This window comes from Charadrius vociferus, unplaced genomic scaffold, assembly GCF_000708025.1.
Source record: "Charadrius vociferus isolate BGI_N301 unplaced genomic scaffold, ASM70802v2 scaffold1038, whole genome shotgun sequence".
NCBI lineage: Eukaryota > Metazoa > Chordata > Aves > Charadriiformes > Charadriidae > Charadrius > Charadrius vociferus.
The window spans coordinates 161,871-189,392 of NW_009649630.1; the positions used below are offsets into that span (position 1 = coordinate 161,871).

Below are 27,522 nucleotides of genomic sequence, written 5' to 3' on the forward strand. Positions count from 1 at the left end.
ACCTAGCTTTAGGTCATTGTGCTGCATCCTTTCCAAACACCTAGCAAGATATAGAACCCACCATCCTCCTGAGTAAGCAGAGAAATCTCAACTTACGCTGACAGAACTTTAAGCAGCAATATGCCATAGAGCTGCTTCAGACTTAATGAAGGTGGTGGAAGATTGCACTTGTTTTTCAGTAGCCTCTGAACAGTCTTATAGCACAGACGTGTCTTGCACTACTCAAGGCTCAAAAAAGCATGAATCCTAGCAATGAGCTTCATTAGATTCCACTTTTTGGCTTTGAGCCACTGCAATACATTTTTCTTTAAAGTCATTGCTTCTGTATGCTAAAAAATCTGTTTGCAACTTAAACTTTCCTAGCTCAGATCTCACATTGGAGAAATTACAATGGGGATAGCATGAGAAAATGCCTCTTGATGGATTAATGTTTTCCCATAGCATCTTGACTGAAATGTCTCTAAAATCTGTGTTTTTGAAATGGTGAAGTAAGCTGTGGCAGATAAATTCATGTTAAGGAGGAGGTGAAGCAGGCCAGGTTGCGTACTAAGTGTATTTAATTTGTGGCTTTGTTGTTTAGCATTTGTGTTCTCACTGAACTGTGAATTCCTGGTGAGCAGAGTCACTTTCAGGACAAGGGTCTTGGGCTGCAGGGCTTGCCTTTATCATGGCTGCAGCAAGAAAAGCCTGTTTCATTGTGTAACTTTATAAGGTGGCATGTGCCTCTTTCCAGAGTGGTTCATGACTCATAATCATCTTGATACTTCTTTTCCATCAGTACTTTCAAATTGATCAACTTACAACTAGTAGAAATAATTCTGTTACATCCTAGTAGTATGATCTTGAGGCTTTATACAAATAAACTCCATCCTCATTCTGTTACTCCAGCCCTTAAGAACACCTAGCTCTTTAAATACACTATTTCAATTCTTTTTTTGTGTTGATAGTTACACAGAAAGCACGATAATGGAATTTATTGCATGATCTTTAATGAAAATAAGACAAATTCTCAAAGAAACAATAACCTGATATGAGATTGATCCTTCACCTTTGGACACTACTTAAGTTTCCCCTTGTTTTTAGCCAATCCCTCAATCACATACTTACATTCTTGTAAGTCACATTGTAGTTGTTACAGTTTATAATTAGTGATGAAAATAAGTATTAGAAATAAGTGCTGCAGCATATACTCAAAAACTGTTCTAAAATTACCCTTCTCGCTAGGCCAGATGAGGGGGAAAAAAACTGCATTGTAAAGAGTTTTACTTTGCAACAGAAATAGCTGTCTTTGAAACGGCCTTCAGAACTGTCGCATTTACACCTGACAGTCAAGCTTGTAAGACTTTTATCTTGAGTTGTTTGGCTGTCTTAATCTTGACTGCTTTTACAATAATCTCTACAGAAATATGCAATGATTAGTACAACGTGTATTTCTTGGGAATTGTGACTCATTCCAGAATGAGCTGCGTATGTGAGGGATATTCACTGCACCTAAATTTCAGCAACTGACTCTGGTCCCCAGGTTAAGAGCCTCATCTTTATATGCCCTCTAAATAAATGTGGGAAAGAGACCCATTCTACTGCAAAGTGATTCAGAGCAAGGGCTTTTGGGTGAGCTGAATTATCCTAAGAGTTTGTCCTTCCATATTGGCCACGTAAGGATAACACTGAAATCCAGTGACAGGGTGCTAAACAGTTGCTCTATTTAACTGTTTGGAAACTTCAGGGAGGTAGGTTCACAGAAGTTCATGTACAACATGCACAAAGGTGGTTGTCAGTTTATTCATGAGCATTATGAGCAGGGCGTACCGTATAGTTTTCTCCATTATTTTCCCTGATTGCCCAGAACTACGTCACTTATTTTCTGGGTGTTCTCTCTTTCTCCCTGTGACTCATCCTGCCAGTTGAAAGCAGCTGATAGCAATCCTTCAAGCTCAGCTCTGCAGTGCAGGCTGTAGCGGAGAGTAGGAGATCACCACACTAGCTTGACAAAGGCAGTATGAGGAGCAGAGGAAGATAGCTCACACAGAGTCCAGTGCTGCCTTGGTCAAGGTCTCCAGATGAAATCTGTGTCAGAGCAGGGGCTTAAACCTGGGGCTTTGGAGTTCCAGACTAATCCTTGAGCACTTCAGGCTACTTCTCCTCTCCTGTAAGTCAGTGTGGGCTTTGTTGTACCAACAGGGAGCATGTATTCTTGCATTGAGGACACTCCTGTGTAGGATGGCTATGCTGCAAACTGCTCTTGGGTTGTAGAAGCAATAAAGAGTTTCTGGCAACACAGGCCTTAGAATAAGCAGATCTCCAGTCTCAAATGCTTCTAGCTAATACACGTCTCTATAGCAGAGTAAGAATGTGGTTCCAGTCTTCTTCTGTACAATACAATGGGCAGCAGCAATGCCTGAATGGAAAATAGTTTACCTCCTGAAGCAAAACAGGAGAAGGAAGTTCCTTCTGCGTTCAGGACTCTCTGAGATTAATGCTCTGCAACTGCTGCTTCACTGTCACATCAGTCAACTTGGCCAGCAGCTCATTTATCCTGAAGGTGGGATACCTAACCAGGTATTGCTCAGGTTTGGAGCTTCCCCTTTGTCTTCTCAGTATGGTTCTGACTGTAGAGCATGGGCCTGGTTTATGAGGGCGATGAAGAACTAATACCAAAGAGTCCTTTTAGGGATATCTTATTTGCTCATTTAAGAACACATATTTTCCCCTGAAATTTGTCAGGGATGCAGCCATTTCTTAAGCCTGTTGTGAAGGATGAATAATTTGCATTGTTGCAGGGCATGGTAAACCAGCACAAGACTTTGACAAACAGGTTGTGCAGACCAGAACGTGACCCAACTGGCTGGACAAAGGCCACTTGTGAACCAAAAGCCCTGTAGCTCTGCTGGGCAGCACTGTGCTCTCAGCAGCATTGCATAAACTTGAGCACAATTCCCTGAGACTGCAGCGGGTGCTGTGCGATCATTTAAGCATAGAGGGAGCACAGGTTTGTCTGCAAAGCATTGTGCAGATGCAGCTGGAATCTACCAATACACTTTTCTAAATTCAGGTACAGACTTTGCATAGATATAAGACTATAGTTTTAGTTCAGCATATTTTACCAGATACACCCATTGAAGACAAAATTTTGATTTTAAGAGTGAATTATTACTGCTCTGTGCAGCCTCCAGAGAAACAGAATCACCAGCAATGATAGATTCTGTACAGGTTTCTCTGTGTTGCTTTTTTTCTGTTTGTCACTTTTAATGGTATTTGTAACCGCTGGGAGCTGTACAGCTGTTCCCACCTTCACCTTACAGAAAACTTGAGTATTTTTAGTTTCTTCTTTACACCCAGACTAAAGCCAGCCCTTTTCCTGTCACTTCTTAGTCTGTAGACGATTCTCCAACCGGTTTAGGCAGAGAGTTCAACAGGGCATTATGAGTCACACTTCCCTTTTCATGGTATTTTTGGAACTATCAGAAATCTTATAAATACATTCTGACAATTTGAAGTAGAAAAAGCTGCAGTTGTTTCATTTTGATTTAACTGAATCTTGAAAGATAAGCAGGGGGGTGTGAAGGAGGATGCACAGAAACAATGCTGCCTTGACTCATTTTCTTGTCCATACTGGGTTGATGTTTCTGGCCTTTAGCTGCTTGAATTGCTTGTCGAGCATGGCTGTAAGATTTAATGCCTCCAACAAATAATTTCTGAACAGAACAGAGAAACATGGTTATTTCAGTTCACAACGCCTGTGTGCTTGACAATAATGAAATTTCAGCATTGATGTCAACAGCACCAATGTGGTTTTTTTAAGTGGTTGGAGTTTTAGCAAGTGAAGCAGTATAACTGCCCTTGAGGGGTCTGTGCCCTTTGACAGCAAAGCAGAAAAATATTGTGTTCTGCAAATCTGCCGCTCTGCTGTACTCTTGAGAATGGAGAATATAATCTGGTTTAACAAGCACTAGTGTTCTCATAATGTCAGCTGAAGAGGATTACAAGAGAATCAATTTTATGTAATTAAACTTCCCTGGCATAAATAGAGATTGTTTCCTTAAAAGAAAAAAAATAAAAATCTCCGTGACTGGAGTATTCCCCTCCCTTCCTGCAAGGCACTTGCTAACTTCATGCGTTAAACGAAAAATGGTAATTGAAACAAATCTTGGGAAATATCAGTCTCTCACTGACAAGCAGTAACATTTTTTTTTTTAAAAAAGTGTATTCGATGAGTAACAACTCCACCAGAAATGGAAAGCATAACTTGACAGATGTCTTGTTTTGGGTATTCCTTCGGCAATGGAAAAAATAGAACAGCAGAGCTTGACATAGTCCTGCAGTTCCGGCATCTTTCCCTCATGTGCATGTTGATAGGTCTTTGTCAAAGTCATGCTGATATTAGATGCATCCTCTGGACACAAAATGACCTTCATGCCGGAACAATGGAGAAATTGTTTCAACTATCCAAATACAAATTTTCAACTGAAACTGTTAATAAGAAGTATCAATAGGAGCGTGGGTTATAGAGGGGACAGATCCCTATTGAGGGGGTAGAATTTTGCCTGCATCTCTGGCTTTGAATGCAGTAATATCCTTTAGCTGGTAAATGCAAATCAAGCAGCAGCAGACCACACAAGGCTGAAGAGTTAATTTAAATCTTAAAATTACCACATCCTTTTTAATACAACCTGTGGGTACATGCAACCAAAAATTGCCTCACAGTGTTCTTGCAAGGACAGTACAACCAGAACAGCTCTCACAGTACAAATGGGTTCCAAAGGAAAGAGAAGAAGACATCGGACCCAGGAGAGGTGTGATTGCTTTACACCAGACCCATCCCTTTTGATGTTGCCCGTTTGTATTCCTGTGTGTTTTCTGCTTCAGCGTATTTAAACACATACCAAATTACAGTCCAGTTATGGATTTATTGCAGCAAGAGCTGCCTTTGTTCCCCCCCCACCCCCCAGATATGCTCTCCTCCTGCGTCCCTTCTTGTCTATTTGCACTGGTCATGTGGAAATAGGCCCACACATTGCATGTTCTGTATTGCATGGCAGTAATATGGCTCTTGTACTGCACTGTAGTATTCCCATTGCTTTTCACCTCCATGTAATTCACTTCCATGTAATTTAGCCTCACCATCATCCTTATAACTGTATCTACAACAGTCTTTTTTGGCCTGTAGTAAATACTGAAAGAAATAAAACATTTGGAAGTGAGTTGCTTTCCCACCCATCTCCAGGGTCCTAACAACAGTTTGAGAGTAGTCTGCCAGATAGCTGGGTGTAAAACTGGCAAGACTTGGACCCCCTCTTCCATCAGGGCAATGCAGATCCTGTTGATTCATACTGTTCATTGTGCTTCCTGGTCACTTAGCCTCCACACTGGGTATTGGGCTGCGATATTGGCACAGAGACCATTAAACTGTGCTAGCTCTTGCAACGAAATCTTACATGTTTGTGTCTTGATATTAAGGCTGCAGAATTAGTCAGCTGTGGTGGGTGTGAGACACCTGGCTTTGCACTACGGACAATGGAAAGACCCCAGTGGTAGCTGGCACCTGCCTGAGGGAGGAAGAAACTGCTCTGTTACTGGCACCTGGGTGAGGACAGGCCATTCTGTCCCCCTCAGGGAGCAATCATTAGAGACAAGAGAAACTGAAAGAAGTGCTAGATGAAGCGCACTCATGCCTGCACTTCCATCGTGCAGATCTCGATTGAGCTCCCAGTTTAGGAGGGCATCATTTGCCTATTTCTTCCAGCCCCTTTTCAGTCCTGGCAATCAGTAACTAACACCAAGTTGTGCCTGCTTGACTTTCTGCACCTGCATTCTATATCAGTGCACAGCCTGGGTGAAGTAGCACCCATGAAATAGGTGATGTTTGTGGAATAGGTACAGCCCATTAAACCCTGCAGTGAATCTTACTGTGGGAGTTCAGAAGTCTCTTAGCTTGCCCCATCAGTGTGATGTTCACTCGTTCTAACTCTCCATCTTGGTGCAACTGCCCTCTTTTTGCTGTCTTCTCTTCACTGTATATTAAAGTTTTGGCCTGGTAGAAAACACCTGTCTGCTTTTACTCATGTCATGTATCCAAATGTCAAAATTAACTAAAGGATTTCCCTGGTCTTGTCTGGAGTCAAGGTAAAGAGTGAGTGTGTTTCACACAACACAGTTTTCCCACTGTCTCAGTTTTCCAAGGTGTGTGTTCTGCGCGTTTGAGAGATGCCTTCCTACCTATAGGATCAAGAGGAGTGAGGTCGTATCAGGAGATCAGAGTTACTTGGTAGCCTTTCTGTGCTTGTGCCCTATTGCACATCTGAGCTTGATTTCGATTGTGAACTCTGCTGTTACTTATCCAGTTTCCCTTTCCCTGATTTTTCCCCCATCTCACAAAGCAAGTATAACTAATGTGATTTGTAAACCTTGCATTTTCTGCTGCTTTTGCCTTGGTTAGCAATGCCTTTTCTCTTGGATAGAGAATGATCCAAGTCTTGGGGAATTTTCTTGCTAATTTCTGTAAGACTGCATAAAGTTTTCTTTGGTTTGTTTAACAAAGAAAAGACATTTCAGTTTAAGACAAACTTAGTTGAAGTTTAACCCTGATAAGAAAAAGATTTGAAATTTTGTTTCCTTATTTTGTACGATTATTTTCCTGGAGAGTCCAAGAAAATTCTTCTTGGTCAGGATGTATTTCACATAACCCAGTGGTTCTGTAACACTTTGCTCTACAGTGTGGCCATCTCAGCCAGGCTTTAGAGCGTTGTCATTACTAAGCTAGAAATGTTTCCATCCTAAATGCTTTGTCTGTATTGTCCTTGCTGTACTGTTTCATCATACACCCCTGGGTTTGTCCTATCCATACATTTTATCTGGGTCATTTTTCTTTTTGCATGTAGGTGCCAGAGTTTGACTGTTATATGCTTTATAAGTATGGGGTTTTTTTTCCCTGTACTGCATAGCTCCAGTCTTGCAGCTGACGTAGGAGTGTGATCAAGCAGGGATCTGTACAGGGAAAAAGTTCTTCATGGTATCACTTGTGGGATCAAACCAGATGTGCTGCACTAAGAAGTTATATCCTGTCCTGTTATTCAAACATTTGTGTGTTTCAATTCAGAACACTGGAAAGCTGGAATGTTTTGGCTGAATTGTCTTCAAGATGGTTACAGATGCAAGGTCTGCTCTGTATTTCGTTACATCAGGAAATCGCATGTCTTTCTTTTCTAGATTTGAACGTATTCATACAAAGAAAGGGAACTACAGTAAGTCACTAGTTTCAAACCAGGAAGAGGTAGATGACTTAGCAACCTTGGAGGTACTGGATGAGGTAAGAACCTTCTTTTTCACATTTTCCTGGAGAGGGATAATCACATATTAAGACACAATGGTGTGCTGTTGATTTTTAAATTCAACTATATCATCACACTTCAATTGTGTAAGTGTGCAATGGCATTTTACCAGTTTATGCCAAATATTTTAGATGAGATTTGCTGTGTCAGGAATGGTTCCAACTCAAAGCTAGAACACCCTCTGCAGTTAGAACCTTAGACCAAGCAGTATTGTAGCAGCATTTGCTTAACAGGATTTATATTGCTGGATTTTATTACAGCTGAATATCTGCAATGATATGTTAACCTGAAATTGGTCCAGGTCCAAGAACAAACACCTTTTCCCCTATTGCTTGGACATTTAGAGTTGTCTTAAACTAGCTTGCTGTACTCTCCTAGGCTGGTTTCTCACTGACTTACTCTGATGTGGAGGTGCATTGAGATCAATTTATGTCAGTTGAGGCTCTCAATGCCTTCTGGTGAACTTTTCACAAAATTACTGATACAAATCTCACTAGTTTGCCAAAGTTCAAAAATGAATCCACTAGGAACAGGGGAACGTGCATAAGGGAGGGGAGAGGTCTTGGGTTTATGCTTTAAGCTTCAAAACCAGAAAGAAGAATCAGGCCACGCCACATTATCTGCAGGTCTTAGAGGCCATCAGTGGTTGTAAACAACTGTCATTCTTCCTCTACTGGGCTGTGCATAGACTACAATTCACATTCTCTTTAACTGTAAAACTTCTCTGGTATATTGTATATTTGTCAGTCCAGAATATTAAATATGGCTCTTGAGCTGGTAAACTACATAACGCTAACAATTCACAGAACATCTTCCATCATCCAAGAGCTTTATTATAGTAGCTTAATGTTTAGTTAATACTAATTGAGCTAATCCAAACTTCATCTGCTGCACAAAACCCAGAGTTAAGCGTTTTTTTCATATTGGGAATAGCCATTTGCTAGCAAGACTGGTTTTTATCTGTTGCCATGAAGCATATAAACAGTCTGAGCTAAAGAGAAGACACAAATAAACCCAGATGAACTAGACATATATCCTATCTCCTCAGAGGTGGAGCATTCTCAGGAAAGTTCTCAGGAAGCCTTCACCTAAAGGTATCATTTGATTATGTGGTATTTTACTAAATGCAATCCAGTTTAAAATCTCTTTCATATATGAATGGCAGCTTCTCAGAGCTGTCTTATTTTTTCCATTCAAACTTTTCTTCCAGTTTAGGTAGCCCCATCAGAAGAGACGAACAGGAGACCCTCTATTGGTGCAAGAAATAATTTCAAAAAGGGCAGAAGTTCTCCTAAAAAATTCTGTTAATATGAACTTCGTTATGGCCAAAAGCAAGGTAGCATTCAAAACCAAAAAGGGAATAGTTTATCAAGACAATGGCAAACCAAAGTTTTCTCCTTATGTTTTCCTGTGAAGGAAATGAAACCTCTTCAGCTGCTGAGAATTCAGATTTTAAGTGCATTAACCAGAACACAGTGCACAACACTGTGAACAGATGGATGTGGAGGGAAAGCAATTCCTTCTGTAGTCCTCTGCTGGTGGTCATTTTGTTCCACTGGGTATAGGGCCTAAATATCTTCACATGTACCTCAGAATAGTCTCAAGGCTGGTTTGAATTTCTTCATCCAGCTCTATGTCCTGTTTTGGTTGGGAACCTAACCAAGCACTTTACGTACCCAGCTCTGTATGGAGAAGAAGCCGAGGGAAATTATGTAAACAAATTGGGTATGCCACTAAAGGGCCCTTCTTTTTTCTTGGTTCAGGGAGAACTGGTTCTCCAGCAGCAAAGAATAATCGCATGAGAGGTGGGTTGTTAATACAGAAAGATGCCTGATTGTTTACATTAATAGGATCCAAACAGTTGAACATCTGTGTTTTATCATAACTGGGAGTAATGTTAGAGCAGCTGTAATGGCAGTTATGAATTCAAGCATATGGCTCTTGCTTGATGAGTTACGTGAAGCTGTAGTGTTAGAAATGAACACAGGGCTGTGTCATGGAAACCTTTGATTAATTGAATTAAAGTAGTACTTATTAACTCGTTTTTCTACAGCCACTTGGGGATCTGTAAGTATATATTGTTCAAAGTGACTTTGAACACTAGAAATTAGGAATGCCAGTGTGTTTGAAAGTGTTACTCACTTTTGATCATGATCAATTGCACTATCAGTTGACTATTAATACCTTCCCTCTCTATCCTCACTCATTGTAACTACATAAATACTTTATACATTGTCCTAATATTCTTATTTTCTCCGTGTGATTCAATGTTCCCATTCTTTCTCCATCAGAATACAGTAACAGAGCAGTTGCAGAAGGGTTATGCCAAAGATCAGATTTACACATATGTTGGGGACATTCTCATCGCTGTCAATCCATTTCGGAACATAGATATTTATTCTTCACAGGTATGAAAATCTAGGTTTGGTTCTTTTAAACTAGCTCTGATTTCCATTAAAATATGAATATTTGTGTCAAGTATAAAGTAAGACCATTCTTAGGATTTACTACAGTTCACTCTGAAAAACAGAATTACCAATGCAGTTGTCCCTTCAAGTGCATGTTTACACGCATCGTGTGCTGAATTTCAGCACAGAAATGAAAAGCTCTAGAAAAAATTAATTTCTGCTATCTTTATGTCTATAATGTAGATCATGTCTGTATCGTGGCTAAAGTGCAAACAGCTACGTCACAGCAAGTCATCCATTTTAATCAGTGGATAGAAATAGGATTTTTGAGGTGGTTGTTCTTCTAGTGACTTTCAACAGTCATTCTAGGATGAGATAAATTGTGCTAAACTCCATGAGATCTGTTGACTAGGACCCCATGGACTGTAAAGGCATTAGCGTCTCATAGCAGCTAGTTCAGAAGTAGTATCTGTACGGATAAGTACATTTATTCAGGTGAATCTTACCTCTCTTTATGGGAGGGAGCATTTCTTCTCCTCTACTTCCCATGGAGAACTTCTGTGAATGGCTGGAGGTAGGAGCTGGGGGCATAGCAAGTTTGCCAATGATACCAAGCTGTTTGGTGAGGTAGACACGCTGGAGGGGAGGGATGCCATCCAGAGGGACCTGGACAGGCTCAAGAGGTGGGCCCATGCCAGCTTCATGAAGTTCAACAAGGCCAAGTGCAAGGTCCTACGGCTGGGTCGGGGCAATCCCAAGCACAAATACAGGCTCAGTGGGGAATGGCTGGAGAGCAGCCCTGAGGAGAAGGACCAGGGGGTGCTGACTGACGAGAAGCTCAACATGAGCCAGCAATGTGCAATTGCAGCCCAGAAGGCCAACCGTATCCTGGGCTGCATCAGAAGAAGTGTGGCCAGCAGGTAGAGGGAGGTGATTCTGCCCCTCTACTCCACTCTGGTGAGACCCCACCTGGAGTACTTCATCCAGCTCTGGAGTCCTCAACATAAAAAGGACATGGACCTGTTGGAGCAGGTCCAGAGGAGGGCCACAAAGATGACCAGAGGGCTGGAGCACCTCTCCTATGAAGAGAGGCTGAGAGAGTTTGGGTTGTTCAGCCTGGAGAAGAGAAGGCTCTGGGGAGACCTTATTGTGGCCTTCCAGTACCTTTCCAGTACCTAAAGAGGGCCTGCAGGAGAGTTGAGGAAGGACTTTTTACTAGGGCATGTAGTGATAGGACAAGGGGGAATGGCTTTAAACTGGCAGAGGGCAGGTTTAGATTAAACATTAGGAAGAAATTTTTCACTTTGAGGGTGGTGAGGCACTGGAACAGGTTGCCCAGAGCAGTTGTTGAGGCCCCTGGAGGTGTTCAAGGCCAGGCTGGACATGGCCTTTCTTCAAGGTCCCTTCCAACCTAAACCATTCAATGATTCTAAGATTTCCTCCCGAGAGAGCTGGGGAAGCCATAGCTATTTAATTGATGAAACAATTAAAAAAGCAAGCCTATAAAATTTTAACTTCTGTGAATTTGTCTCCCAATTATACAAAAGGGGACAGATATGAAAGTCTGGTCATACAATAATTTGGCATTATTAATTATCAGATACTACAGGTACAGAAAAGATCTTAAGTTTTGATATCAATATGATGTAGAAATACTAAGAGGATGCGACGTACTAGTAAAATGAAATTATAAGTTGGTCTTTGGTGTCTGGCACCATTAAATTTTCTCCTAACAATTTGATTTTCGTGGCATAATCAGGGCTGACATCATACAAAATTGTGCTTCATTTTTTTCAGCAGTTCTTATAGTACCAAGTACATACAAATTCGTGGTATAGCGAGTGCAGTAACAGCTCACTCAGAAAACATCACTGCCAGTAACCTCAGCATGCTGTACACTAATCTGAAAATAAAACTAAACTCTGATTAAAAAATTGTTAAGGGGAACTGATAATGTTTTCATTTTTCTTACACTTAGCATTCCAAACTGTATATTGGAGCCAAACGGACTGCCAACCCTCCTCATATTTTTGCTGTCGCTGACATAGGTTATCAGTCCATGGTGACATACAACTCCGATCAGGTAAAGATGAGGTGTCTTAATTGTATCCTTTGCTCAGCTGAGAGATGTGTAATGAGCTCAGAGTCACGCTCTTGTTCTCTGCAGTGTATCGTTATTTCTGGAGAAAGTGGAGCTGGCAAGACGCAAAGTGCCCATCAATGCCTCTGGAAGGCTCTGCTCTCTTAGGCCGAGTTGACTGAACCTATGGACAGGGCCTTGGTAGAGGGGAAAGACTGTAATACATTTTCCAAAGAACTTCTGTAAGGTCAGACTGGAACATGATGCTGATCTATCTACCGCTTCCTCCCTCCTGAACTAGGATCACTTGAAAATATTTCAGGGATTCCGCAAGAAAGTACCCACTGCAGTGAGGGCTGTGACTCAATCTGTCCTTTGTTTGAATGTCTTCAAATGACCCAAACTGTACTAAATAAAATCCTCTTCTAGCTTTTCACCTCAGTCTACAATCAGATTGCTGTCAGAGGGACAAGGTCATTCTGGGAAGCGACCACCATAATTGTCTAAATAAAATGCCATTTTTGCATGTCTCAGGTGAGTTGCAAGCAAACTGATCTACTGCTACAGTGCAGTGCAGCAGTACGCAGATGCTAACAAGGATCCTAAAACAAGGCTGGCCAGCTCAAGAGTGCTGGACCACAGAAATTGATTAGTTCTGGTGGTGTTAGCGTTGTGTGTGTTATCTCTTCTAGCCAGCCATTAGTTCTGCAGATGATTATATTCTGACAGGTTTCATGATGTATACGTGCCTTCTTTCCCACATGATTCACATGGGAATGGCTGCCCTGATTATGTCACATTTCACAATACCAACTAGAAGAGGGAAGAAACACTAAAGAATGAATGTATTTCAATAATTACTGATAATTTTAAGCAATATCTTTTTCATATCTAGGCAAATAACAGGACTCTACAGGAGAAGATCCTCCAGGTGAATAACCTTGTAGAAGCATTTGGGAATGCAGGCACTATCATCAATGATAACTCAAGCAGATTTGGAAAATATTTGGAAATGAAATTCACTTGCGGTGGCACTGTAGTAGGAGCTCAGATTTCAGAGTACCTCCTTGAAAAATCCAGAGTTGTCCATCAGGCAGTGTAAGTATAAAAATTATATTTCACATAATTTGGGGGTTACAGAGTAGGCCTACAATGCAGGAAATGATCTTGTATTAAAACATGAAGATGAATAAGATACTGGGATTTTTTCTTATAAGTGATATATGAATAGCGTATAAATCTGAGAGGTAGCTGAAAACTACTCCTGATTTTTTTTTTCATTGCCGCCTGGGTTATTTAAACCCATCTCATAAAAATGCATATATGATGTATAAAGCAAATCAGAATGTGTAAAGAATTAAAAACTTTCTAATAGTTCAGTTATTAATTCCTTTGTGGAAGTTTGCAGTATCGTGTTGAGTATATCAATTGGCTTTAATTCCTCTATGTTTCCTCTAGTACTGTAGCTTTTTTTTGTTTGTTTACGAAGTGCTTGTTTTTCATTTTGGAGCATGTAGGATTTGGTAATAGCTACAGACCAAATGCAGAACATATCCATCTCTGTCATGTATGTATTTCATAATATAAAATGACAAAAAAAATAAATGGCATTTCCAATTAACTTAAATTAGATGACATATATTTTCTATCCTAATACATAGCACATCCAGATAACGAATAATTTGGCAACTTTATTTCTCCCATAATAACAACAGGAAAAACAGAGTTTGAGATAAGGAATGTTGTCACTAGTTAAATTTTCCCTTGCTGATCTTTTACTCATTTTACTCTTTTTGTAGTTCTGCATGACCTTGTTGCCTGTTGTCGATTTGTGGTATGAAGAACATCTAAGTATCACTTGGAATGTTTCAATAAACAATCTAAAGTTAGAGGCAATTTTATGAAATGGTGTTTTTTCCCCCAGTTGAACATAAGTGCAGAAACTGCTTTTTCAGAATAAAATCAGATTTTTCCTTAAAATACCACTTTTTTCATAACTTTTCATGGGTGTGTTCTGTGGCTGTCAGTTTGTTTTTATATTTAGCCATGTGCTGAGACAGGAAGTCAGCAAAGCCTGTATGTGCCTCCAGTGCTGTTTAGGTAGGTGTTTAGATGTCTGAATTCACAGGGAAATGCCACCAAACTGTTTAGCATGGGAGCCACTGTAGGAGGTTAAATTTTGAGGGATGAACTGCCAAGGGCACCTGAAGCTGTTTGTGTCAAGCGTGTTCTCCTCCTCACTGAGGTCTCTGTGTGGCTGGTCCATACGGCCGTGCCAGGGCAGAGAACTGGCATTCAGGTACCTGCATTGCAAGGGCAGTCTGTTCTGCTTTTCTGGGAGAACATGACTCCCAAACTCACATGGAGAGCTAGGAATGACTTTTTGCAGAAAACATGTGACTGATTACCCAGGAAAAGAGACACCAAAGTTCCAGACCTGCTTCAGGCCAAGAGATTTTGAACCTACGGGTTCCCTTCCCTTTCCAAGACAATACACAAACCATCAGGACACAGTGAGGTTTCAGAGAGAGTGCAAAGCATGGCGATGCAACCTAATGGTTAAGACACTGAGGGGGAAGATAAGGGATCTGCTCCTACTCCTTAAATTGATCTTGTGTTCTACTACTGACTGTCCACAGTAAAATACGCAATTAAGTTGGCACTGGACTCTGATGTAGGCACCCCCTTGCAGAGAGGAGTGCACTGGGCTCTGATCCCATTTCACAGAAGGCTGTAGTGGTGCTCCTGAGACACATGCCTCAGGTCATGCAGAAACCAGGGGTTTGGACACAATTCCTTTTTGCCATTTCATAGTGACTGACTCGACCATCTCAGGATTCAGTGGTGGCTGCAAATTTCCACCTAAGCATCCAGTTCTTCTGTATGAGGTGCACAGGAAGCTTGGATGTGCAAATAAACCTTTTGTCCCGGGTTTGGGCACCTAACTTTTAAGCAAAGCATGCCAAGTCATAAGGCCCTTTGCTGAACATCTGCTTATGGACTTTCTTGGTTCAAGGCTAAAGGACACAGCAGACATACTGGATTCAGTGAATCGGGAGTGTATAACCCTCCCATGGTCAGAAGATTTTTTAAAATAACTGGAGGTTAAGCAGCCCATTTAATGCGGGTTCACGAGCAACATGCAAGATCTCACCCAGCATCTACCAGTTGCACCAAAGGCAGAGCAGCATTTAGCTGCTTGTGCCACCGAGCAGCTGCCCTGGCAGCTTCAGAGCAAACACACAGTGGCATAGAAAGGGTGTTCACTTCACAGGAACTTGTGTTTATTACTTCTTTCAGAGTCCTCTATCAGTTTGCATGAGCCTTGCCTCTTACTAAAATAACATTTAATAGTAGCAAGTATGTCATCAGTAAATGTAACATAGTTACATTACTAAACCATTTCTATTGTTTCTATTGTTTCAGAGGAGAGAAAAATTTCCATATTTTTTATTATATTTATGCTGGTCTGGCGGAAAAGAAAAAACTGGCACATTATAAACTGCCAGAATATAGACCTCCCAGGTAATGCAGTTTATTTTTACATAAATCGGTTACTAAGAAATACGGTGTGGTTGAATTCTCAGCCTCATTTACATTCTAACTCTGTACCCATCAACTCTTTCAGATATCTGCAAAACGATCATTTCAGAATAGTGCAAGATTTCATGAACAATAGCTTTTATAAGTCTCAGTTTGAATTAATTGAACAGTGCTTCAAAGTCATAGGTTTTACACTGGAGGTGAGTGCTGATAACCCTTTTTTTTTGGCAATCTTCCATGGCTACCTTAATCAGGAAAAACTTACATAAAGCATTCAAATAATCTCCATTGTTATTTTCTTCCTTTAGCCATAGTGTGTTTGTGGTTTAGGATATTGCATGGTCAACTTACTGTTATATTACCACATTTAAATTTTTAATGTTTCAAGGCATTGAAAAAGTAATAAGATAGTATTAGTCAACAAGACTTTGAAATTAGTGAACAGAGCACAGCTGAGTAATTGGGAAAAAAAAGCTTTTGCAAATTAAATGCATAGAATATGATGTTGTAACTATTTATTAGCCTATAATTTTAGGCCTGTGAATATGAGCCTCATCTCTGTTTCAAGATGAAGTCCAGGGTGAGAGTTCTAAAAATTCATTGATTTGATCTGAGCTTTGACGAACTCAATACATTTTCACAACTCCAGGGGCAAAGTTAAATGAAGATTTTACATCCCTTAGGAGTGAATCTCATCCTTAGATGTTAACTGAACGCATTGTTTCTTTATGATCTTATATCATTGCTCTGCTGGCCATTAAACCTCTCTCCTCAGGCTGTCTTTGGTATAATTAAAATAAAAACAGGCCTCTGGATTTATAAAGTAGGATGCAAGGAAAAGAAACACCTCCCTGCATCCTAGTTCTCTCTTCTTAGGAGAAGTGATGCATCACAGCTGTAGTTTACTGCTGACTTTATTTATCACAAATGATGGTAAGAGCATGATCCATACAGTATCTGTGAAATATAGCACTAGTGCTGCAGAATGGGTGTATGTTTTAATTTCTTTGACAAAACTGTAGGTTGTAAGGAGCTTTTCACAGAAAATTACTCGTTTCAGTTAAATATTTCTGGCTTCCCTCAATGTAAATATTAGAATAGCCATCAGAAAAGATTTATTCACCTGTTCTGTTCTTCCACGCTTATTTTGCATTAAGTCATAGTAGCAGTGGAGTTCACAGTCTCTTTCTCCTCTACATGCTTATTCACAACTGCGCTTAGTAATATCACACCTCTACTATCACATCCTCTCACACCTCTACTTTCACCTTTCCAGAAGCGGTGTGGAAGGGTATGCACAGTTCAGCACTGATAACAGTTTTGTCACAGCACCGGAGACCTTGATGAGTCCTAATTTATATCATGAAAAGAAGCAAGTCTGGTTTTGTTCTCAGTTCTTTTGTTCACTTTGATGGATGGAAACAATAATCCTGATCATCCAAAAGAGAAGACCATATTGAAGATCCAGTTAGAACTAGGTCACTGGCTGCATTGTGCAGTTCTACTGTGCATCTTCACTTGATTAACTCAGCAAGCCACTGTGAGCTGAATCTGTAAAGAATTATCTACCTGTAGAACCACCACAGTTTCCAAAGCAGGCTGAGTACCACAGGTAACCTAACTGTGGTTCCCTGTGAGCCCTATCCTATGTAGCCTGTCTTACATTCTCCGCAGGGTGAATTAGCCTGTCTGAGGCTGTGTTTGCAAGAGTGAAGGAACAGAGAAGTCTTCTTCCCCCACTGAGGTTCTGCTGTAGGGTACATGTGCAGAGACAATTTATTTTCAGTGAGAAACGGATACTGTAAGATAACGCGTTCCTTTTCTAAGTTTGGGTTTTAGTAATGCACCCTTAAGCTTTGACATTTGTCCCAGTCCGCAGAGGAGGTTCTATATAAGCTTGTTCCATGTTTTATTAGCAGAAAACCTTGGACAGAATATCTCTCCACTCCAATTAAAACTGAGACTTAAACAAGGCTTTACTTCTTTGAAATTTGTTTCTAACTGACTGGCGGGCTTTAATAGTAACTGCTGTCGATACTCCCTGTCTTAAAATCACACTGTTTTATTTCAGGCTGCATGGCAAAATTAATAGGAAAGGACTGCCTGAGGTGAACAATAATCATGTTGTATGAGACAGATCAAGCCAGATTTCAAACACGCTGGAAAAGGGCACAAAAATGTCAGCAGCTATACATACTGTACAGCATAATGCCAGAAGTTAAGCTATCCATTTCTTTGCATTTCATCTGTGTCTCTAAGCTTAAAATGAAAATGATTGCTTAAAACGCAGGTAAACTGCGCACCAATTATCCTGAGCATAATTTTTTAGATTGTGCTTATCTGATTTGTCTTGCTGTCACTGGAATAATTAATTTATTAACTGCTAGATTAACTTCTGAAAGTGTTGAAAACAAGATCATGTATTCTAGAGCAATTAAGGACTTATCTGAGTAAATGATGCCTGACATGGTACCAGCAAACTATTGAATAGAAGGGATAAAATGGTGTGCAATTATGAGAAGTCCATCATTATAAAATACCAATCAAATTTACAAAACTTCTTCCTATAAAGCTACTATAAAACTTCTGAAACTGTTATTTATAAAATATACTACTACTGCCTGCCTCAGAATATATTGTATCACAGATTCCTAGCTTACAAACTAGTCTGCTTTACAGGAGCACCTCAGCACTTCTGAGTAGAAAATATTCAGAGATGATCACGTATACTTATAGACATTCAAATCTAAGTTAAACCTGCAATGAAAGCATTATTTCATTAATTGCAAATACGATTTTATTTTTCATATATAAGTGAATAAAATAATTTACCGTATATATCCCTTCACTTTCAAGACTAATACCAGCCCTTTTTCAAGGCAGAATCCCTCTTCAGAACCTACTAAATAATTTGAAATTTAAGTATGTTTAAGTAAAGTCCATGCCAAAGTGCCTTGGTGAGGACACAGTTCCTATGTGACAATTTGAAGGATAAAGTACTTTGCCAAATCAGCGATGTGAGGTCTCATTCTTCTCCCAGTGAAACTTCTTGTGATGTTGGTGGGAGCTGTTGCAATGCTATTATGTGGAGTACCTTTGTAATGTAGATGTGGATTTTTCTATATTTTTGTTGATCTAGGTGTTACATTATTAGACAGGGTTATGCCTGCAGACACAGTGAGGCGTGGATATAAATAACCTCTGAATTCCTTCTGTGTAAGAGGATTATGGTCACCACTGTTTTGTACTTCCCCTAGTCCACGTCAATCCTGTCCTATAGACAAGTATAGAAGAGATATTAGGCTATAGTTTGTCTTGCACTCTTTGTGTGTCTTACACTTGAAAGACTATGCTGAGAAAAGTATTCCTAAAAGCTGTGGGCGTGTGGCAGACAAGAGAGAGACAGTGATTGTTCCAGGCTTAGGAAACAACACAAATGCGTGCCCATCGCACAAACCAAAGTGACAAATCTGTCTGGCTATTAAGTGTTGTATCTTTTTTTATATACTTTGCAGGAACTTGGAAGTGTGTACAGTGTCCTGGCTGCCATTTTAAATGTGGGTAACATTGAATTTTCTGCAGTGGTATCTGAACATATGATTGACAAAAGCAACATTTCCAATCCAGTAGCTCTTGAGAATTGTGAGTGGTTTTTCTTGATTTGATTGTTTTAATTTAGTGTTTTGATGGCAAATTTCTTTTATTGCAAGAGAGGTATCAATGAAAACTGTATTCACATGGAAATTTTGCAAGAAAAATTAAATGCTGATTAATTCCAAGCCCACCTGAATTCAAATGCAAAAAGAAAAAATTGTCTATGTTATGCACCTTATTTGACTAACCAGTTCACTGGCATTCAGGAAACATGACTAATCCTGCAGATGCCTAAAAAGAAAATCTTTGGAATTTTTCCAAGGTTATTTGAACATTTGATGGAGAACCTCATTAACATTTTGAATATTTTTTTTTCCCCAGTTTATTTCTCAGATATTCATTACTTGTTCCCCATATGTGCCTGTTGAAATGTGGCTCACTAATTCTTTGGAAGCGATACCTTACATTATAGACTGCAGGGAGGCAGAAGAGGGAAAAGGGCAAAGATTCTCAAGGAAGTTGATATTCTTTCTCAGTAATTACAGCTGGGGAGATAATGAAGTCTTCATGCTGTCTTCTTACATGTTTTCCTGCCATAGAAAAAATTTGTGCAACTGGGAAAGAAGCATCCTTTTTTGGAGCAAAAGGAGGACAGCAAAGACTTATGTGGATGGATTATAACTGAGAGGGATATTCAGCCTCACAACTTACATACTCCTGCCATAGTCACCTAAGTTCCCTAGCATTTCTCCATAGTCAGTTTGGAGAAATAGCCTCCTTGATAAAGCAATTTAGAACCTAAATGTCTCTGCTTTGAATCACTTACTCATTGACTGCAGTGGAAGCTAGGAAGACCAGTGACTAAATTAGGTGCTGACAGCTGTTTGGTGTGAAAACCCTCATTAGTCATAGTTCAAGACTGTTATTTGGCCTTTATTCGTAATACATTGCGCTTGCAGCCTTGATTGCAAAAATGCATATTTTTCCTTTAAAAGAACTGCCTCTGAGCTGTGCCTGTGACCTTCCTTCCTAGGTGCGTCCTTGCTGTGTATTCAGGCAGATGAACTGCAAGAGGCCCTCACCTCTCACTGTGTAGTGACTCGAGGAGAAACAATTATTCGTCCCAACACTGTGGAAAAAGCCACTGATGTCAGAGATGCCATGGCCAAAGCACTGTACGGGCGCCTCTTTAGCTGGATAGTCAATCGCATCAACACTTTACTCAAACCTGACAAACATTTAAGGTAAAAGAAGCTTTTCCAGGATAAAGAGATATTTTCTGTGGGAATAATATCATCTACTAGTATTCTCATCTACTTTTTCTCTGCTACCTTTTTGTTTATGACACCACCATGTTAAAAAAGGGCGGTTTTATCCCATTCATAGCAGTGAAAATACAGTGGATAAGGATAGCACAGGTGTCTTGTGTTTTTCGGTTTGACCTTCACTCATTTAACGCTTTGCAAATTACACACTAACTACTTTTTCCTTTGTACTATTTCTCCTAGGGCACAGAGTCAACTCCTGACATTTATATCTTGATTACGTAGATCAAAGTCTGCTCTTGTTTCCACCCATACTGTTGCTTCTGCCACTGTTGTTATGAGAGTGGTTGGATACATACGTGAGAGTAGTTTCCAAACACATCTACTGAGGTTAATGTCCACCCTACCCTCACAGGGCGACATTTTGAACACACAGACGAGAAAGATATTGAGAATGAGGTTATAATGCATTTTGCAAAATGTTAGAATCATAGAACCGTTATGGCTGGAAAATACCTTTAAGATCAAGTCCAACCGTTATCTAACTCTACCAGGGCCACATCTAAACCATATCCCATTAATCAAAGAATAAATGATGTGGCTTACATAGATCCTGTAGGTCAGGGCGCTCTATGGCTGGTAATAGCAGTGAAAAGGGGCAAACTTATAACTACCCGAAGTGGAATATCAATAACAAATAGCTTTGGTTTGCAAAGCTGGATTTTCTGAATTTTTTTTTTGAAACATCGGAGGAAAGCCAAGGCTGCAATCCTAAATTTTGTCGAAATTTTCAAATATTTGCTTACAGCAGAGCAGCAATAAACATAACTTTAAGAAGTAAGTGATGGGATAAAGTGCATGCAGCGCTGCCTGTTACAGAGACCTTTTGAAATTGAATAGTTATTTTGCTGGTGAGGGGGGAGAAAGTTTGACCTGAAATGTTCAGTATACAAAAAACCCAAAAAAACCCAAAACAACAGAAGTCTGCCTTGGTTTTGTGGTAGTAAAATAATTTGTATTTGCTATTTTTTTGTAATTAGCTCCAGGAAGGAATGAGGCAGACAAATTTCAGCAGTTTATTCACAAAAAAAACACCCTAATTTCCAGACAGATAGAACAGTGACCAAATTCAGGTTAAAATCAGTAAATACTTCTGAACCCTCCACAATGAAATGCTTCCATTTTTGAGATGGACTTCTCAAAGGGGTTCAAGTACTATCATGAGTATCTTGAGGCTGGTTCTTCAGATCTGATTTCCTACACTTTTTACAGGGGAAAAAAAAAAGCAAAGGTGGTTACAGATAGCCCCTCAAAGGGATTTTATAGATAGAACGTGTTTTATTCTTTTTAATTTAGCTAGGAAAATTGCTATTGACAACTTCAGTTTTATAAAAAAATTTATCATCTTAATTTTTTGTTTCAGCAGATAAGTACAAATATTAGAGCTTTTTTCCAGTTGCAGAAATGGCCAGGTATCTCTCAGAATGCCTTAGCTAAAATTTCAAACTGAAGTTTTTACTAGTAGTACTTCTCTGGAACTTAATTAGTAATTTAAATTCATACCACACTCCAATACTTAAAGTAGTTATTTCAATGCATAAAAGGTCTAGCTATTTATTCTTTTGACTTTCATGTTAAAATAAGCAGTTTTAATTGTTGTGAATAAATAATATGAAGGAATCGTATTTAATGACAGCAACCTTTATTTTCAAGATGCTGGTGAGTAAAGCGTCTTTTATTATGAGAGAAACAAATCAATCTCCATGTTGTTCCTGTTGTGTAGTCATTTTTTTTACAAAAGAATATTAACTAGCAAATATTAGTTTAAAAATAAAATTTTAAATCCTCTCTACGCTTATCAGTTGACCCAGTTGTTATGTGATTCAGTGTATCTGGTCTGCAAATACAGTCATCTTTGAATTTATGTGCATTTATTGTATTTCAAACAAAAATCGATTGTTATTTTAAGAGATGGGTGGTTTAGCAAAACTTATCCTGTTTAAGTGGCATACAGATTTGGCCCATTATTTCCTTTTGTGAAATAATGAGGAAGGTAGTAACTGTAAAATAAAGGTATAACAATAGAAAGTTTATTTAATCTTTGCAGTGGAAACGATGACGGTTTGAACATTGGAATTCTTGATATCTTTGGTTTTGAGAATTTCAAAAAAAATTCTTTTGAACAACTCTGTATCAACATTGCCAATGAACAAATTCAGTTCTACTTCAATCAACATGTCTTTGCCTGGGAACAGGTATGTGTTGAATATTTTGATCAAGCTTTAATATTACTGAACGTATAAAATCTTGTCTGAAGAAACTACACTGTTCCTTCTCTGTGATTTGCTGTAAATTGCAAATTATAACAAATGTTTTCTGAGTATGTATTCCATGAAACAGTGCTTGCTATTTGCAAGTAAAATGCCCGCATAAAAAGCATTAAACTTGAAATTTACAGTATCTAAGCAACATAACACAGTGATAATCAGTTTGATGCAAATGCAATGTTGTTTTCTTGAGGAGTAACATGAGTGATATAATGTATGATTCTACAGTAAAAAAATAAATGAGTGGTAACATAATTTTTAAAGTGCAGTGTTCATAATAGCTTACTAACAAGATTAAGGAACACTGAAATTCCATTATTAAAAACTGAAAATCTTGCAATTATTTTATTCTTACTCAGGGGCTAGATCATCTAAGCTAAATAATGATGGATTTAATCTAAATAATTTGATGTAAACCAGAGAAACGGAATAAAATTGTAATTATAAAAGTTTATGAAATCGAATTGGAGAGTGAAAAGCCTCAAAAAAGATCATCTCAACTTTGTAAATAGTTCCATGAGAATTAAATTAACCATTTTTAAATCATTATTTAATATTGTTATTTGAAGAAATAAAACACCTGGGGAAACAATATTAATCTTGCTGAAAATAGAAATAATCTAGAATTCTATATGAGCAGAAGAGTCATTCAAATTTTAGGTGAATTAATAATTTCTCTGTTTTCTTGGAATTACTGGGTTTTGTGATGCATAGACAAATATCCTCCTGCATACTAATTTTAATTATTAGTACAGAAAGAGTATTTTGTCAGATTTAATCACTGCTTGTTTTAAGGTTGAGACATATACAAGTTTGGAATGTGTCTGTGTACGTAGGTGTGTACATGTATGTGTCAGTCTACAGGTATATATATCTATGTGTAAAACGGATTTTATTTTTTTATGGGTCAATGTTTTATCCTGTTTCCAGTTATTTCAGGAAATGCTGTCTTACAGTTTTAGACCTTGTAGTTGTTTTTATAGATCTATGTAGGAGATTTTCAGTCACAAGTATTTCCTTGTCTTTAATGCCATCTAAAAGTCAGGGAGAGAAATTAGCCTGAACTACTGTAATTACTTAGGCATCTTCTTTCCAAAGTGCATAAATTCACACAAGAAGACCACTTGGCTACTGCTGTTTGTAACAGCTGAGAGATAGAAAGAGAACAGACTGCAGCACTGTTATTTATTCATGTCAGATCCAGTCACTGACCAGGTCCCATGGACTTGTGTATATCCACTTTGCTCAAATGTTCGCTGACTTGATCCTTCCCCACCACAGGTAAGTCTTCCTTGCTCCAGGCTTTTCCTCTGGTCTCAGGGACCTGGGATTATCAGTCAAGACTGAGGCAAAGAACACATCAAGTATCTCAGCCTTTTCCGTGTCGTCCTTTTTTTTGCCTTTTTGCTGCTGATGGACCTTCTTTGGCTTTCCTAACCCTATCCCTGTACACCCAAATATTGTTTTAATACTCCTTCTCTTTTTTAATTCGACTTGGTTCCTGTTCAGTGTAACATGCTTTTTATTGTTTCTAGATGTCTTAATACAGAACACTTTGGCCAGACCTATATTAATGCAGAGGTCTGTGGTGTCACCATCTCATGGGAACAATTTGGTCTTCACGTCCCCCACTGCAGAGAGATCAGGGTGATTATTTTGCTACTGAGGAGATAAGGGAAAAATGAACCTCTGATTTTGACAACACACAGTTTACTCATTTCTCCTTGTGAGAAATCAGTATGACAATTACAGACCTTATGGAAGGAGAATGTGAATCTCTTTAAGTATGTCGATTTTACCCACTCCTGCTCATTCTCTCATAGATTTCATTAACTCACACACACATAGAAAGCATCAAGATGTGTGTGTTCAAGTGGTCTGGCCAGGGTCATTTGTGGGGGACACAGAGGATAAGGGATACCAATTAGCAAGTCATCATCATGTCTCTTGGGTTCTTCTTGCTGAAATAGGTTTTCAGATTTCTCACACCCTTTAGCAATCAGCAGTTGTTATGGGGCGGTTCTTTGCCTCAGAACCTTACTTATTTCAGCCTCTGTAATCTTTAGGCAAGATCAGCATCTGTTTTTGGTTGTTTGGAATATATACATCATTATGCCTACAGCCTGTTTCCTTGGTGGGAAAAGGAAAGGCACAAGTGATGTGGTGTAACCTTGCAGTCATCCTCCTGTTGTCAGATTTAGAGAGTGTTCCACTAGCTGTCTGCGCTGTGTTTTATGTGACTGAAGGCCTTCTGGTCTTGATGTAAAGAACACTTTCCTCAATTTTATTGCTGTGAACAAATGTTCTTCATTCAAATCACAGGCCATTCTTCTAAGACTCTTTCTTCTAGTGCTTATATGCATTTTTGCATTAATATTTCATTTATACTGGTGATAATATTCCTATTATGAGTGTTCACATTCTGCCTGTAATACCGACCAAGGAAGACATCTAATTTACGTGACACCACTCCACCAGATTATATCAAGCTTTATTATTTTATCTTGTAGTAGTCTCCAAAGATATTACTACGGCAGTGCAGAATGAGCTATATGGATGAAGTTCGTGCAAGTTTGGGTATTAATCCCCCAGCTTTCAGAACCAAGAAATGACAAATGTATTATTCTGCATTACAACCCAATGGCATGGAATGATTCATAGTCATTATAAGACATCACTTTTTACTTATCTATAACGTGGTTGTTCCAATTTTGCATCACAAGAACAGACTTCAAGAAAGCGGGTGCCTTCAGAATCTTTTCTGTTCACTGTAAGGACTCTCCTGTGTTAGCACCACTAATGTACTTTAATTGTAAATACAAGCCCTCCCTGCAGACAACTAAGAAAGAGAAAGCTATTTGTGGGAAAATACAAAATATAATTCCTAAATTTTCTATACATGGAAAAAAAGAAAATTTAAAAATCATATGACTGAAATTAAAAGTTCGTCAGATCATTGTTCTTGTTAATGATATAAAGTATCACTTATGTAAAATCCAAACAACAGGATGACCCCTGCCTTTCGCAGACATGTCTGCCTAATTTTACACACATGTAAGGGTTTGTGTCTTTAATACTAAAAAAAGGAGTTATGTTTAGAAGGCTCATGCCAACAGTCACTGAGACCTTTGTGTTGGCTTTTCATTAGCCCAAGCTGACTGTCATGCCCATAGGGCTATCTTGTCGCTGGAGTCACAGGCTAGTATCTCTCCACAGCCCTGTGCAATGCCAGACAGACATGTCGGGTTGCTCTGTGCTATCTCAGACATCTCTAACATGACACTGCATTGCACCCAGTAGACCTAATCAGAGAAGACTGGGGAATTTAATTTCTTTCATACCTCCCCCAAGAGAAGTAAAACTGACAAGTACATTATTTCTTCATTTCTTTCCCTGTTTTGCCTAGTTCGATACCATACCACATGCAATTAGACGAAATTTGACATATCTAGTCAGGGCCTAAATCAGTTGATTATAGTCTAGTTCTCAATTAACCCAATTCAATCTAGTGATCATATAACTAGGGAAGGGGAATCATTTCTTGGCAACTTGAGCAATGAAGCCAAATAGTAAATTAACTCATAAGGCTAAATTGCACTTTCAGTGTTGCAGGTGACATGTTTTTAGCTATGTTGGTGGTTTCTTTTCTGTATCTGAATCTGAAAAGTGTTCAGTTTTGTTTTCCTTGGAAGTGTGGCCTACAAAAGTTTGGCCTCAGAAGTGACAGGAATCGTAGGAAGGAACAGTGGTACTATCACCACCTGAGACGCGGAGAGTCTGTTAAAGCAGAGTGTCTGCATGCCAAAGTAGAGAACTCAAGTCAAAGTTGAGGGATTTTATTCTTTATTGTTGACTTAATATTTGCATTTAAGAATACATGCTTTTAGGCCTGAATGTCATCTTCTTTTCCTAATTTAACAGAAAGGCTGAAGTGGGGAGCATAGTTTAAGCTAGAGCTAGTTTAGATTCCCAATAGTCAGTGGAGACAAACAGATACAACTCTGTCTCCACTGGATGGAAATGTGGCCTCTCAAGTTAGTCACTTCTTTTATGTATCTATAGTTAAGCAGAATGAATGCTTTTTGCACCTTCAGTCCTATCCTTCAAGGTGTTTCTCTTACTGGTGTAAGTTCATTCTCTGTCAGCTCCATGATCTGCAGGTAATGTTGGACAGCAAGACAACCTTCCCATTTCTTTCTCATTTGTGATTCTTCCATTAAAACTAAAAGGTGTAATGTCAAATACCTAAAATATTTTGGAAAGTGGCAAATTTACTGTCAGTTGGAAGGATGCTACTTTTTGCATTAAATATATGCAGCGTTTATTTTGCATTCATATGACAGTTTAATCTTCTACTTTAAGCTGGGAAAGGTTCATTCTGAATAAGTATCTGGTGTTTCCGTTTAAATGAAGCATCATCATACCACATTCTCAGCAAAATGCTGTTATCTTTTTTTATTAAACATGAAGACCATTTCCTAATGCATTAAATAATTCTTTTGTTAAGTGAAACCAGGTTGCACAAGCTAATATTATCTAGTTCTGATCATAGAAAAGATACCATGAAATACCAAGATGAGATAGGAGCCCAAGTGTTAGTGTAACTCAGTCATTCCTTTTGACACCTCATCCATAGGAATACTTTCTAGTGGATTATGCTTTAGAATTTCAATAAGCAGCTGCTAATTTTAGGAGTTTTCTTGTCATAAAACATCTTGAGGGATTACAGAATCCTATAGCTGATTCAACTTATTAATTCTAATAAGATCTATTTCATTACAGTTTTATGATGTGCATCATTAAGGCTTTTATCATTGCTGCTTGTATCCTAATAATATGGTTGAAGACCAGCGTTGCATAAGAAATGTAATATGGTATCTTATTTCTGAGCCATCTGTCACACTGGTGCCTGGAAGACTTGGTTATCAGCAGTCCTCCAGGATCCCATGGGAAGTGATGGGGTGAACTCCTTCCATA

General features: G+C 39.0%; 1 protein-coding gene across 1 annotated transcript in view; it reads left to right on the plus strand.

Moving 5' to 3' along the window:
* MYO3A (myosin IIIA) overlaps positions 1–27,522 on the plus strand; it is a 127,065-nt gene that overhangs the window by 62,725 nt on the left and 36,818 nt on the right. The window contains exons 10-19 of the mRNA XM_009890568.1: positions 7,207–7,306; positions 9,620–9,736; positions 11,715–11,819; positions 11,904–11,969; positions 12,712–12,914; positions 15,243–15,341; positions 15,445–15,559; positions 18,875–19,001; positions 19,987–20,197; positions 22,326–22,473. Of these exons, the coding sequence (XP_009888870.1) occupies positions 7,207–7,306; positions 9,620–9,736; positions 11,715–11,819; positions 11,904–11,969; positions 12,712–12,914; positions 15,243–15,341; positions 15,445–15,559; positions 18,875–19,001; positions 19,987–20,197; positions 22,326–22,473 (1,291 nt within the window). The remainder of the gene's footprint in view (positions 1–7,206; positions 7,307–9,619; positions 9,737–11,714; positions 11,820–11,903; positions 11,970–12,711; positions 12,915–15,242; positions 15,342–15,444; positions 15,560–18,874; positions 19,002–19,986; positions 20,198–22,325; positions 22,474–27,522) is intronic.